Source organism: Parasteatoda tepidariorum, chromosome 4, assembly GCF_043381705.1.
Source record: "Parasteatoda tepidariorum isolate YZ-2023 chromosome 4, CAS_Ptep_4.0, whole genome shotgun sequence".
Taxonomy (NCBI): domain Eukaryota; kingdom Metazoa; phylum Arthropoda; class Arachnida; order Araneae; family Theridiidae; genus Parasteatoda; species Parasteatoda tepidariorum.
Genome location: NC_092207.1, coordinates 45,636,361 through 45,652,706, shown reverse-complemented (window position 1 = coordinate 45,652,706; position 16,346 = coordinate 45,636,361). Strand labels below are relative to the sequence as shown.

General features: G+C 30.7%; 1 protein-coding gene across 1 annotated transcript in view; it reads right to left on the bottom strand.

Annotated features, from left to right (window-relative positions):
- The window catches only part of LOC107457057 (very long chain fatty acid elongase 7-like), a gene marked incomplete in the record, with an annotated part of 31,770 nt that overhangs the window by 9,299 nt on the left and 6,125 nt on the right, over positions 1-16,346 (bottom strand). The window contains 4 exon segments of the mRNA XM_043041154.2: positions 886-994; positions 2,108-2,167; positions 3,460-3,537; positions 9,730-9,914. Coding sequence (XP_042897088.2) covers positions 886-994; positions 2,108-2,167; positions 3,460-3,537; positions 9,730-9,914 — 432 coding nt within the window.

Sequence of the window (16,346 nt, the reverse complement as noted above, 5' to 3'; positions counted from 1 at the left end):
TATGTCTTTGTGCTAGAACATTGTGTTCATTGGCGAGCGAGCGCAGCGAGCCATGGTTCACGGCGTGAACCACATGGGATTGCGTAGCAATTCTCGGGGGTTGGCGAGCGTTAGCGAGCAGGGGGAGGAGCCTCCTAGTATAAACTAAACGTTTAATTTGAGCTTGAAGTAAATTAAAGCAATTAAGTTAATGAAGTAAATGAAAATAATTGAGTTAAAAAATAAAATGAAAACAATTAAGTTAATAAAGTAAATTGAAACAATTAAGTTAATAAAGTAAATTAAAACAATTAAGTTAATAAAGTAAATTAAAACAATTAAGTTAATAAAGTAAATTAAGTTAATAAAGTAAATTAAAACAATAAGTATGAAGTAATCAAAACCAGTGCACTATCCTGAGCCTTCTAAAGATAGCAAATTCTAAAAAGAAATCTCTGGTGTTCGGTTCACTTTTGAACCATATATTTTAAAGAAAATGTTAAGAATTCCGAGGATTTTTAATAAATTTTTTAGGAAAATAAAATCTCTGGATAATTTAGAGAAATCAAATATTAAAAAATTTACACCAGCTAAATACCAGATTCAATTGAGTTGCAGAGTTTTTTATTTATTTATTTACTTTTAAAAATTTATTTATTGATTTTTTTATTTTTACTTATTAATTTTTATTTATTTTCATTTATTTATTTCATTTATTTATTTTATTTATTTATTTTTATTTATTTATTTTTATTTATTTATTTATTCATTTTTATTTATTTATTTTTATTTATTTATTTGTTCAATTTTATTTATTTATTTTTATTTATTTATTTATTTTTTAAATCTTAAAGCAATTTTTAGTGTTACAATTCAACTAAAAGAGAAGAAGCAAAAATACTATACCAACTACTTGTATTCTCATGGAGATCCAACATATTAAAAATACAATGCTGTGATGAAATACGTGGAGAAATGTTATCTGACTGAATTTTTTTCGGAGAACAAAGATTACCTGAAAAATTTGTTAAGTTTAAGAACAATTCAAAAGAATTTATCCCCCATGCAATGGTACAGAAAATTCAATTATTTGGAGGGTTTATCAAGGGCCTGTTTATAGTTTTGTCAATACACTGCAACTGAGTAAAATAGTTATCACTGATACTGTTAGTGTTGCCTGTGACTTTTGAAAAGATGGCTATAGTTCTAAATTTTTAAATGCTTCTTATTGTATTTATAGCATGTTTGACTTTGTGTATACAGCGCAAATGGTTGATTATATTTCTAACAAACTTTAGGGTTATAATTATTCGGCACTATGCTCTTTGATGGTCATAGTATTGACTTTAAAATATTAATCAAAACACATAGTTATCTGGTTTAAATGATAGACCAGTGATTTTTGTACGTTGACTAAATTGGTTATTACGGTCATCTGACACTATGATCTACATTTGATATGTACTGTAATAAATTATGGTCTTCACATCTTAAATGCTAGTATAAGTACAATATTTGAAGAATACTGAATTGAAAAAAATAAACTGTAGTTCAAATTATGGAAATAGCTCCAACACCTAAACAGTTATTCATGCATCTATATAATATGAAATAGATTGTCTTTATTAACCATATCGTTTACCAAAGTACAGTGACTCGTAATACCTTAGTAGATGCTTACTCATTTTGTGAAAAGAGGGTTACATTTACGTAGCTTAGACTGAAACGTGTATGAGAACTTTAAAGTTTATTATAAACACTAATTGATCATATACTTTTTTGAAATTTGTATGAGGAACTGGTACTTAATTGGTTCAATTTACTATTGATTTTTATTTTAATATCTAGAAAATGTGTCAGAAAAATTCATCAAATCTTGGAAGGCCAAGGAACTTTTCATTTATTACTTTAAACAGACCTGCAAAACTAGACTATTAAGCCAGACCAGTGTTTAATGAGCAAGTGAAGTGTCTTTCGAATTATCGCACTCTGAAAGGAAAAGCGGTAGCATTTCCAGAAGTTAAAGAATGTGACCAGCAGGAGTCTGGGACCCTAGTTTCTTCCTAATATTTTTAAAATCTGTGATAAGAAATTAAAATAACTTTAAGTATATGATTGATTGACTTACCGTATCAAACAGTTCAAAAAATTTCACTAAGTATATGTGCCATCCATAAAGTTGCAATGCCTGTAAAAGTGTGTTATATGTTTAAATAAAATAATTTGTTTGTAGTAGAAAGTGTAAAACTTAAAACATAAAAAGTTAATAATGAAATCAAATATTATATTAACTTTAAATATTGACTTTTTACAGTATTCTATTACAAAAAAACAATTAGAATTTCTATTCCTGTTAAAAGACTTACTAAAGATTTACAACTTCTGAATTAGGACAAAAATTTCACATTCACACTGTAAAAATTGTGGTGTAATATCTATCCAAATTTGGTGCTGACAAATTCTAAAAATTGAGTACAAAAATGTTAAGTTAATACCGAATAGGACGCTCATACACGCTTTAAAGGGTAAAGTGAAATCTTTTTACCAATTAAAGTTTACACCAAACTCAGGCGTACTTACATGAGTTATTTAGGCTAATGTTGGCGTTTGTTTAGAAGGAATCATAAAATCGATATTTTTTCTTTACAATTAAGCAGAGAAGCTGAAAGCTTGATTTGCCTCTCCGAATGTTGAATATTTCACAGAAACCACTAAGTAAACTCTTATAAAAATGCATGTATGATTTTAGTTGTATAACAAAGATAATTATGTTCTCATAAGATGATTTGCATAGACGTATCAATTGTATCAAATAATTTTATAGTATTCAATTTCTATGCACATCTGCTTTGTTAAACTTGTTCGAATTTTTATAAGTATTCCCTATTTGCTGTGTATGTTTAATTAAGAAACTAATTTTATTTTATGAAATATTGAATACATGTGCTCTCTAATTTAAATATTTTTGCTTTATATTGAGTCCTAACTTTACTGGTTCTGATGAGTATAGTTATTCTTATCTTACCGTAATAATAAGTTTTAATGTTACTGAATAACAAAAACTGTAGCGGCTACTTTACACTAAGTAGTGAAAAAGAAGATTCTCGGTGTAGTGAAGCATATAGATCCAAGAGCTAGGCATGATGTTTTCCTGCACCATTATGCCACCATGGCGTAAAGTAGTTGCCATCATTTTGGGCGTTATGATACACTAAAAGTTTTTTTTACACTATAATAGAATTACTAAAGATTTACAGCTCCTCTTTAAAAATCACATTTCGCTAGTTAGAAGAACATTTAATTTAAAATTAAAAGTTAAAATGGAGTTTTCAAAGAATGAACTAAGTAGATCAAAATAACTTTAGCAGTACTACCTTTTTTTCTGTAAAATTGATACTTTTCAATATTTTTCATGAATTTGTCTTGCGTTTTTTTTAAATTTAAAATTGATACTGCCGTTAACAGATTGAAATAGAATACCTCTTTGAATATATTGTAATCAGGACTTTCTTTTAATCTGCAGTTCATATAGAAAAATCTGACCAGTTGAGAGGTGCCCTGAAAGATTAACAAAAGTTACTGCTGCTCTTCCATACTAAAAAGTAATAAGCACGTTTAAAAATGAACTATTTGAAAGAAATAGTTTCCCCTTTTTTTTAATCACAATTAAGGAAAAGTTCAATTTACATTATGTAAGTTACAACTGCTGTACACTACGGACGAGTAATAAATGCTTTTTAAATCGAGTAAATTTATAACAATTATACCTCCGCCTTTTAATCATAATTTGTGGAATGTTTATTTAGTATTATATTAAATTAATACAAATTAGATTAGTAAATTTACAATTGCTCAACATTGTGAAGAATTGCTGTAGTTTTTACTGCAACTTTAGGTGTATTTTTTACGGAACTGGTGTTTTAGCGATAAAATTTTTTTTAATTATGAAATCTGATGTTTTTAGTCACGTGAGCCAAATAATCAATCAAAACGATTTCTGCTGACTGAAATCATTTTCTGCAATTTTTAGTTGCTTTCGAGGTGATTAGCTTAAATTTTTGCATAATAATAACTAATTTTTACTTTATTCGCGATCGCAACGAACTGTAGTGGGCGTTGTTGTGTGAGACGAATGGACAATTACAGCATATCATAAATTTTATTATTTTCATACCTAACTTATAGGAAATTCTCTCTGAAACCGAAAATCTGATTGTTTTTTTCGGTAAATGTTAATTTATTTAGTTATTAAACATTTCAATTGCCCCAAAAGGCCTCCGTAAGTGATGCAATCAAAAACGATCCTTGATTGGTTATGACCTCACATGTGCCGAATGGAAACGTGCCGTCTCCATCCGCTAAGGCTATTTCAATTTTCTTTTAGTTTTGATATCACGTATATCGTATGAACATCCTTTGAAAATTATTTTTGTAAAAATTTTGTGAATTAAATTTACGATTTTGAGAGCGTGTGCAAAATGAAAGAAAGATTTTAAAACTTCAAACGCTGTTATTTATCACTAAAATATCTGAAGAAATGATTATTCAGCTCTTTACAGCGAATCAGCATTTCTTTTCGGCTGAAATCAGTGGTGTTAGAAAATACTATTTTACTTCACTTACTTTTAAATTAAAATAATGCTCCATTGCAGCCTAATTACTTAATTAAAATAAGTCGCAGATTGGATAGAAATAGCATACATTTAGATATAGGATGGATGAGTTTATAATTCGTTGTTGCATTAAAACAAATCAGTATTTTCATAAATCTAGTCCATTGAAAAATATCAGTCCATCATCGTTACAATCTATGTGCTAATGATCAAAAATTCAAATAATGTAATTTAATGTTGCTTCTTTAATTTATTTATTTATTACTAGAGTTGAAGGATTTTCTTTTTAAGTAAATATTTACTAATGCAGTTTATGTCATCTTTTTTTTAATATGTATTAAATATTTAAATACACATTAACGCTTATATTTATTATTCCTTGCGTAAATAGGAATTCCGTTACAGTTAGAAATTATTTTTAAATTTATAAATTTTAATTTCTTTTTCTGCAATATAGTAATAACAAAGTATGACTATAGTTCACTGCTCTCCTTATTTTTGCAAACTATTTGTCAGTGCTTGCAATGAAGATTTCTCAAACAGTAAAATTAATACATTATACATTTTTAATTAAAATATTTAATTTAATTTAATTAAAATCTCAGATTAAGCATTCGGTATTGCCGAAAACGTATCAACATTTTCAAGAATTTAGTTCATTGAAATATATCTGACCATCATCTTGACAGTATTCTAGTTATACTTATAATTTCACTTAATTTCTCATTTATCCACAAAATTTCAGCGAATATCATTAAGCTAGAAGTTTTTGTTTCACTAAAGTTAAAGAACAATAATAGAAAATTAACTTATACAAAATGGGAAGAAATTCTAATGCACATTCTTCATTATTTATTAAATAATTAAAAGATATACAATAATGTTGATATTTTTATTCTTTGAGTAAATAGGAACTTTGCTATAGCAAAAAATTATTTTTATATGCATTTATGAAATTGAATTCCTGTTTCTGTAATAAGGAACTAAATAAATGCATATTCTTGATTTCAAATACTCTTTTAGATTAAGGCAATTAAAATAAAGTTAGTAAAATCTACTGAAATATATAATTTATTTTTCCTTTTAACTTTAAATTTTTTTGTTGAAAGAATGAATTTAAAGTTTTGCTGGAATCACAAGTTTTTTAAAAGGCTATTGCTATGCTGAAGACAATTGCATGCTTTGACTTCACGCTAGAATAAATAATTATAAAATATCAATAACTTGAGCTTTCCTACATTTTAAAATCTGAAACTATTTATTCTGCATAAAAAACTGATCCAACATTTCTTTCACTTAAGATGAAAATAAATCTTCGAAATGAATTTGAAGTATACATTAAAATCAAGATTAATATGGTTAAAAAAATGGAAAAGCGAAAGTTATTTTGTATTTATAACGCATCATTTAAACATTATAACGCATCATTACTTCAAACATTAAAATAAGCAAAAAGTATACATAAGTTCATAATTTTATATAAATTAATTTTGCAAAAAAAGTTTTTTGACAACAATTTTTATCATAAAAGTTTTAAGTTTCAATAAAAATCATTATTTTGAAACTAAAAAACGTAAAATAAAGAATGCTTACGAAACAAAAAAAGAAAAAAAATTCCAAAAATTCCTCACATTAAAATAAAAACTTTCATGTTTTTTTTATTCATAATCGGACGTAGAAAACCATTCTACAGAAAATTACCATCAAATAAGAAGAAAAATTATTTACAAGTAAAATTTTTATCATAAAAATTATATCACTTACCTGCTTCATAAATCCGGAGAATTCTAAAATGATATGTTCTTCATTTGAAAACTTTATTCTTAAATAATGTATTCATAGATTATCCCATCATTACTTTAAGATGACATACCACGCAATAAAATTTTATAATTGCAAGATCTCGATATGAATTTTAATATGTAACTTAAAACAGAATAGCTGAATTCTAGTTGAAGTTTATCATTCAAAATTGAAATATACTTTCCAGAAAAACAATAAAAAAGTATTAATACTCAGCATAAATGATGTTATTTCAAGTAATTCGGATCATTCTTTATTGTTGTTTTCGAATTACATAGATTCAGAAATATATACAACTCTATAACTATTACAGTTCTGAAATCATATTTATTTATTGGAATAAACTAAACAATGTTGACTTCACTCTAATTTGTAATGAATTGAAGACAAAAAAAAATGTATTTTAACGTAATACAGACTGTAATAACAGTATAGAAATTATCGGTTGCAAGTTTGTTGATAATAGAAAGGTAAAAATTATTGAGAAATTTCTTCAAATGTTGGGTGTGTTCTGTTTCTGAAAGATATACCAATGTACTGGGTCGTTTTTTCAAGTTCTGCTTTTTCCTTAGGGAAATTTTGCTTTTTGCTTGCTATTTTTGAAAATGGCTTCCGACTTTGCCAATGATTATGATGGAACTAAATGCCTGATATTTTCAGACTCCCGCTTTAGGGCGTAGTCAAGTGTTACGATCATGAATACTAGCTATGCGGGTTAACCCCGCATTTTAATCACAATTAGTAGAATGTTTATTTAATATTACGTTCAATTAATATAATATAGACTAATAAATTTTCAATTGCTTTACATTGTAAGGAATTACTGTAGTTTTTACAGCAACTTTAGATGTATTTTTTACAGAACTGGTGTTGTAACGATAAATCAAATAACTTTTTGTTGTGAAATCTGGTGGTTTTAGTCACGTGAGCCAAATAACCAATCAAACGATTTCTTCCGACCGATATCGTTTTCTACCATTTTTAGTTGTTTTCGAAGAGATTCGCTTGAAATTTTACATAATATTAACTAACTTTTGCATCATGCTAGCGATTCAGGTTAAGAATTAGTTGAATTCGGTTGAAGCTGATAGAATTCTCCGGTTTTGAACTAAAATTTGATTTAAGAAGCTGAAAAACTTAAAAAAGAATATCGGTTGTATGAGTAGTGCTATAAAGTATAAGACTAGACTTAAGCAGACTGAATTTATCAAGTGTTCAAGAAAATTGTGCAGATTGTCAAGTGAGTTTTTATTTTTCATCTATTTTTTAATATAAATTATAAGGAATGCAATAATTTTATATACAATGAGTTAATTAAAACTTTCAGAATGATTAAATTTCTTTGCAGTAAACGAATAAGGCAATTAAACTAAAAACGCGCACAGTATATTAATTATCTTCGATATTTAATGATAACAAAAGATGTTTGTTCTCGCTATTTGTTTGAAAAATATACGTTTATTTTTTTTATGAAAATCTCTCTTTAGTTAAACTATACAAATATACGTCACTCTTAATATGTAGTGATTTTATGCGCACATACATATACATACATGTTCCTTTTCACTCCGAATTGGAGCACATGGCTTCTATCATAGTTTTCCATCTCACTCTATTTGTGGCCATATATTTTGTCTCTCTCCATGTCTTTCCTATTGTTTTCAGTTCGTTTACAATCGTCCTTTTACGTTTTTAAATTTCCAGATCAATCAGTTTCTGTTTTGTTATCCTAAGGATTTATGCATTACAAATTTTGTGGAACATTTTGATAAGCAAGATTCTTGTTAAACAGCTGTTAATAACTACTTGAAATTTGCTATTAAGTAGTTGCGTGTCATTAACGCATTAAATACATAGATGAAATATGCATATATATACATATTTGAAATGCTGAACATATATCTTTATATAATATAAGAAGAAAGTGAAATGATAACAAATAGCCAATCACAGAACACTTACGGTTAGTAACGCACAAAACAACCAATTAAAATTGAGAACGCATGTGTGTGTAAAGGTAATAATTTTTAATAATCCAGCTTTTCCTTATTCATTTCAATATTGTTTTGGTTGTCCTCAGCATAAAATTAACAAAAGTCATGAAGGTATTGTTTTCCTTTAAATATTTTGTATTTCTAATTTAAAGTTATTTTCCAGTACTGCTATTATAAGCGAAAATATTAAACTATGGTTGTGAACTCATAAAATTTGTTTGAACAATATAATGTTATAAGAATATAAATGTTATTTTGAAAAATGATTACTTCGAAAAATCACTTCTGTTCGCCAAGAGATCTAAATGTTTATAATACTAATAGATAGTAATATTTGGAGGTGAGAAGTAGAGGCACAAGAGTAAGCAAACAGAATTTCTTTTAGTATATATATGTTAAGTGAATAATTTTAACTTTAGTAGAAAAACTGTTTTCTGCCAAGAAAAGACAATTATGGCGAAGCTATAATCGGGATTGGTGAGCCGCAGCGAACAGGGGGCTTAGCCCCCTAGTATAAGCTAAAAATATAGAGAAAACATGGAGAATAATGAAGATTAATGAAACGAGAAGAAGAGAAGTTGTTTTCAAGATTTTTAATATATATTTTTAATTTTTTTTAAAAAATACTTAAAAAAAAATTTTTTAAACAAATTTTGCCATTTTTTCTGTTTTTTTCATTAATTTTTATTATTTTCCATGTTTTCTTCATATTTTTAATACTTGCGTTCTCAATCAACAGGTGTATGAAGGTGTATGAAGTTGTTTTCATTCACACTTGAGGTTGATGGAAATCTACTTTAGAGTAACCAGCTTAGTGAGGTTGTTTCTGAGGTGTACGAGTTATGTGCTTCTGAGCTTCATTCGATAATGTTGATTTTGTGGGGTGCAAATGAGGTGGAAATTGAGGTTTATTAATGAGGTTATTTTTGGGACAAAACATAGCCCCATTTTCTTTCTCAGGTGTATTTTTTTTTTTACATCTGTTAACCTCAAAACATCCTCAAAAACTTCTTATTTTTTGTAAGGGAATATATTTACTTGTAATTAGAGGGTCAGAAAAATATATAAAGGAGACACCGGTGTCCCATTTGCATCAAAGGGTTCAATAAAACCATAAATATTTCTTTAGGCTCTTGAATAGAAATATAAACGCACATACATATACATAAATAAGTAAATAAATATAGCACTATTGCCTAAGTTTTTTTTAAAAAAAGTTACATTTCTTAATTAGTTGTTTTTTCTAATCTTATTAATATACATTTTGATTCTATATTAATTTATACTCTTTGATGTTGCGTGAGAAAAACCAATTGAAAACAAGTAGTCATAATACTTACCGTCCAAGATAAATATGTGTTTAGAAGGCAGAGAAATAAATTGAATCCAATCATGAAGTTTTTCAACTGTAGACCATTCTTGTTTCTCATAAGAGAAGGACCCAAATATTTAGTGAACAAGACATACGAGACAGCGATGGAAAGTGGATAGATTGAATGACTTATTAATATGTGATCAAATACATCTGCAAGGAAACGACGTTTAAATTTACAAAGGAAGAGCAATCAAAGCAACTATCAACATAAATACACTCTATAACAAAAAAATCGAAGCACCAAGAAGGAGTTGTCTGATTGAAACGAAAATTGGTGGATAGGAAGACAATGTACAGAAAAGTAAATGATTAAAATTTCAGAACAATTGAATTATTTATTGCAGAGTTACAGTAACAAGTTCAATAAGGTGTTGACCCGCCTCTAGCCTGGATACAAGCTGCCACACGGCGTGGCATAGACCGATAAAGCTCCCGGATGGTCTCTTGCGGTATTTCCTGCCAAATTCGATCCAATTGTCGAACGAGGTCATCAACATTCCGTGCCAGATGCAATCGCCTTCCCATCATATCCCAGACATGCTCGATGGGAGAGAGATCTGGTGATCTGGCAGGCCAAGGAAGAGTTTGACAAGCTTGCAGACAGTTCATAGCAACACGTGCCGTATGTGGTCTGGCATTGTCCTGCTGAAAAACCAGCCCAGGGCGCTGCAAAAGGAACGGTAGCAAAACAGGTCTTAGGATGTCGTCGACGTACCGCTGTGCAGTAAGTGTACCTCTAATGACGACCAAAGGGGTCCGGCTGTCAAAGGAAATGGCACCCCAGACCATAATGCCTTGTTGAGGGCCGGTGTGGCGTGCAATAGTGAAGGCAGGATCCCCCCTCTGCCCTGTGCGTCTCCAAACACGTCTTCGATGATCGTCAGGACACAGTTGGAAGCGGGATTCGTCGCTAAAGACTATACGTCCCCAGTCGGCATCATTCCAGCCATATCTGTTCAAAGCATTCATGCATACGAAATTTCAAAGCAATCGGATGATTGCTTCTTGGGGCGTCGATTTTTTTGTTATAGAGTGTATCTGCACAGGCATTAGTACAAACCTACAGAAGTTTTAAGGAAAAATGCTCACCATTTGATAAATAAAATCTTTTTTCCTCCCTAAATACATTATTTTACAATATGTTCACATGATTTTCTAATTTTAACTCATAAAAATTGCAGTGTTAAGCCGTTCAAAAATTTTTCGCTGGGTGCAAATGAACATGAAAATGTTCATTTGCAAAACTTTAAAAAAAAATTATTGTTATTATTATTTTTAAAGATGTTAATATACTTTTAGGGTCGATGGAATTTTTTACAAAAATTTAAAAACTGCATACATACTACTAATGTGGTCTCAGTTTCTGGTTTTATAGTCATTTTAATTGCGTTCATATTTTTTGTTATATAAATATAAAAATTTTAAGCTAATTGATGCTTGAAATGCTGCTAAAAAGTATTAAAATGGGTCTTACGTCTATCAAAATTTTTTCCAACATCCAAATTTATAAATTACTGTAAAATTTATACAATTTTAAGTAAATTGGATACACGATTAGACTGCCTTGGATAATACCGCCGTTTGCTAACACTTTTATAGAACACACCCCATGCGCGCTCGCGCTTATAATCATATCATTTCATTATTTGCACTTATGAACAATATTTTTTTCTTCAGTTAAGTGAGATTTTTGAACGGATCTTATTCATAAAAGCGTTGTTGATTTCTAATCTGCAATCGGCTTCTCTCTAGAAGCTAAAGAATTTATGCAATTGGAAAATATAGTCCTAACCAGGAATTTTAAAAATTCACTCGAATAACTATTAAGTGTCTCCACTTCTATGCTACGTAGAGGCATAGAAAACGAAAATATATTTTAGTTTATGATGTGATACGTTTAGGTAAAATGCTTTTAGTCTTAAGTGTTTTTTATTATTATTTTAGGTGTTAAGGAGTAGACAAGTGTATATGCATGTTTATAAAACTGTACGTTCTTTTTAAACTTACATATTCAGACACAACCTCATCATCCTAAACATCCTGAAATTATGCAGATAATCCGAAGCAACCGACTAAGATGGCTCGGCCATATATGGAGAGGCTCTGAAGATAGCCCTGTAAAAATTGCCACCTTCAAGAACCCTCAGGGGTCACGCTCTAGAGGTAGACCACCTACTCGATGGCTCAATGACACCGAAAACGACCCCAAAGTCCTAAAACTTAAGAACTGAAGGGGAGTTGCCATGGACAGAGGGAGCTGGAGAAGGCGTGCTGTTGAGGCAGCCAAGGCCTGCAAAGGGCTGTTGCGCTCCTGAAGAAGAAGATTCAGACACAAATAAACTAAACTAAACACAGAGAAACCTCGCTGAAGCTACCACTCTCCATTCCACAGTAAAATGGTCGTTCATGGAGGTTGGTCGTTCTTAGAGGTAACCTCCATTGATTTTTCGCTGATATAAACTGCTGATAGAATTATGTGCAAAAACAATTTCACCAATTATGAATGATAAAGCTATTTTAAATAAATAAACAATAATATTTTTGTTCAAGTTTTCATTAATTTTTAATGCAATTTTTCAAGCTTTTGGAGCAGCAAAATTTTCTATTGACACAGGAAAATCAAAAGAAGTTGATAGATCATTCGTGATCGAAATGACAGCCAAAAATAAAACGCGGACAGTAGTCATCTTTGATCTCAAATAGGTTTTCATTAGTTTCATTTTTGAAAACGAATGCTCTGTAGTAGTAATAGTTACAGGAACAGAAGGAAAAAAAAAATCTTAAAGCAATCACTAAATTTGGCATAGCATCAATAAAATCGTTTTTGTACTGTAAAGTTGTTTTCTATAGTATTCACTGTCTTTCTTGAAATTAAAAACCTTGATTGATTGACAGTATCCAAGTAGCGAAAGGAGTGAAGATGACAATGGCAATGTCTTCTTTTCAACCTATGAAAAGATCTATTAACATGCAAACACATGCCACAATAACTAGTTATAAAATAAGCAACCTTTTATACTGGGAACGAAATAGAACTAGAAGTGTTATTTATGAAGAGTTAAAGAATTTCTTCAAAGTGACAACAAAAAGAATGAAAAAAGAACTTGTAAAATAATTATGTTAACAAGTTTTGAAATTTTTGCAGCCCTAGTTTCTAGCTGCCCTGTTCACCAAGCATGGCCCTGATCTTAAATGCAAATAATAGTAATCACTATAACATTTATGAACATGTTTTGTTTTCAATATTAATCAGTTAGGTCTTTTAATTTCGTTTTCCATACTTTCGATTTTAAAGAAGAAGCGTGCATATTTTTCAAGCGTAGAAAAGTTTCAATTTGCATTTTTTCCTTCTATTTTCCTCCCAAGAGAGGCATTATGACGACACCTCCACTTGCTAATTCGTCTGTCACCGGCTTAAGGAATGGCGCATCTATAAACAGAATCGCGTTTTAGTTTGTTTAAGCTAAGAACTCCTTCCGCCGCAAAGTCTGAGGCCGTCTGGTGCTATGGAAAGAAGAATGGCGCATTTTAAGGAGGGTAGCTTCACTCTAGGACTAACGCAATAGACCGAAGAGATTCCCTTTCTCTCACCGACCTGACCCTAAACCACTCCAAAACAGGGACCCCTCACCCCTACTTGAAATAGTCATACCTCGTTACCATAGTCACTGCCACAGGTCCAGACGAATATCTGGAGGAGTTCTTATTTTAGACAAACTATACGCTTACCTGTATTTGGACGAGGAAATGTACCGCTTTGGATTCGGAAGTGCAATATCGTTTTTGTTTTGAGTCAGATTACTCAGGATGAAACCAAATACGCTGCACTGGTTTCTACTCTAGATGCTGAAGCTCTTTCGAATGTATGTGGTATAATTCTTTATCCTCTTACTACAGATAAGTGCAAAACACGTTCAGAATGCTAAACAGAATCTGAACACCAAAAAAAAAAGTTGCTAACTGAATTACAGATAGGGGACGACATGTCGAGTCAATTATTAGGCAAAGTGAAGGAACTATCAAGTGGTCAGTTACAGTATGAGTTTCTTAAAAATGTATGGTTGCAACTCAGATTCAAACTGCTTTATCTGTTTCGTCAGAACCATTAGATAAACTAGCTGAGATCACTGACAAAGTTGCGGATATTGCTTTACCTGCCGCGGTGTATGGAGCTACAGCTGCCTCTGTTGCCCACGCCCCTGATGCATTAATTTTTGCTTCTATCATACACGTTTTCGGAATAATGCACGTAAATGTGTCCCACCTGGAATGCGTTCCATTCGCGACAGCATACTCGTGATAGGCCCAATTATTCAAATAATCAGGAAAACTAGAATCCATGATTACAGTCCTGACTTGTGGTCATGAAGATTCATTTTCTAAAACATGTCGCCTATTGACAGGAACGTTATTTAATTGATTCCAGTGCCGATATCAGTATTATTCTTAATTCAAAATTTACTCATTAAGCTCACCAAATTTGAACTTTTCGCCGCTAATGATTCAAAGATAAAAACTTCGTGCCCTTGATCTAAATTTAATGCGATCTCTTAAATGGAATTTTGTTACTGCAAACATAAACACCGCCGTCATTGGTTCTGATTCTCTCAGTCATTTTATTAATCATCGATCATCATTGGATTAATCATCATAATGATTGAGGTCAAAAATAAACGTTTTATGAATCCTAGACAAAATTGTCAACAAAAGGTAAACATTTTACAGGGCAAGATTTACACACGAAAACTTTTTCCGATACCCTGAATTCGGAATATGGTGATATTTTAAGAGAATTTCCTTACCTAATGAGATCAAGAGCATTTAGTAAAAAAATGAAGCGCGATAAATTTCACCACATTGAGAGAATGTTCTAGTTCTTCAGTACACTTTTTCGTTCGTAACTTAAATTCAGAGCAGTTCTCTCCTGTCAAAGAGGGATTCCAATACATGCTTGACCAGGGCATTAGTGCGCCTTCCAAATCAGAATGGAGTTCTAATCTTCACATGGTTCCGAAAAAGACACGAATTCTTTGCGTCCATGCCTTGATTATCGGGCTCTTAACAGGCAAAGCCCAGCCGTTTTTCCACTCCGCATTTAAACAAGTTTTAATGATAATCTGAAAGTCAAAACCACTTTTACAAAACTTGATATTCAGAGATTCCTATTATCACATTCCCATTCACTCGGACGATGGACATAAAACGGCAATTACTACAAATTTCAGATTGTGCGAAGTAGATCAGAGTACCTGCCCTTGAAGCGGGCATCTCTCTCCTTCATCTGAGATTTATATAGTTGGCTGGCACTTTTGTCATAAGCAAGCAAAAAGATCGGAGTGGTGGCTGGGTATTTGTGAATAACAGTCAGATTTGTATTCTGTGAATAACAGTCAGATTTGAAGTTGGGAAGTTGCTTTTATGTTTTTCGGCTCAAATAATGCAACCCGAACTTGGATGCGTTTTATACACGAAGTTTCAAGAGCTTCGTTTCAATTAAAAGACTACTTCCTTACCCAGTTCAAGTACTGGGAAGGGGTTACTATGGCGATTTATAATATAATTCAAATAACTTTGTAAAATCTGGAATGGTTGTTTAGTTTCGTAAGATCGCGATTTAAAAGTATAACTATAAGCAAAATAAACGCGTAGTTTCAGATAAACTTAAGATTAATAATTTGGTGAGGTAATTGGCTTATGCTACCACGACCACGTTGATCATTCTTATAACCAGGCATAACAAATAAAATGTAAGTAAGTACAACAGGAAACGCAATAAATAGCTTTTTTGATTAGAGCTTTAAGCCATATCTTTAAAATACTTGAAAAAACTGTATCATCTATAGCGTATTTTAAAACACTGGCTTTCACTGAGTCCATGAGAAAATTTCATTTCTTAAATGTCTCTAAATTTAAAGTATAATAAAACAAATAAAAAACCGGGCTTTGTAATTCGTTTATAATTTTACTTATTTTAGATTCATTTTATCTTTGTATTGTTAGAGCTCACGGTATATCCGCTATTCGGTATATAGATACAGACACACACACAAATTCTAAAGACAGACACACACACAAATTCTAAATTTTATTTTATGTATAGATTATTTGTTACATTTCTCGGTGGCTTTAACTTATTAGATAAAATAAAACAGATGTTTAGTAGCTCATCCCACCAAAATAAGGACTAACTGCATTCATTGTCAACTGGAATAATGATGTTGTTCATGACAACTTGTTCTTGATAATTGAAACTTTCTGCTACTTTCTTCTTTACTTATCAATCTTTGTAATAAAAATGTACTGTATTGGTACATCTGCAATCGGCACAAAATTTACTCTAAAATACGTTGTCCCTGTATAAGAGTATATTTGGAATCTACTAAAACTAGACTTATTAACGTGATGCAGTGCTCATGCATCATTGGTGTCAGCAATAGTATTGTGACTTTTTTCGGTACTCCATAATGAAATAGTTCCATTTCTCTATTAATTTTTACTTTTCAGTGCAAAACTTTTTTTAATTGCAAGTATCGTCCATTTTAAATTATTGCTTTTCATAAAAACATGTTTTGAAAACATAAC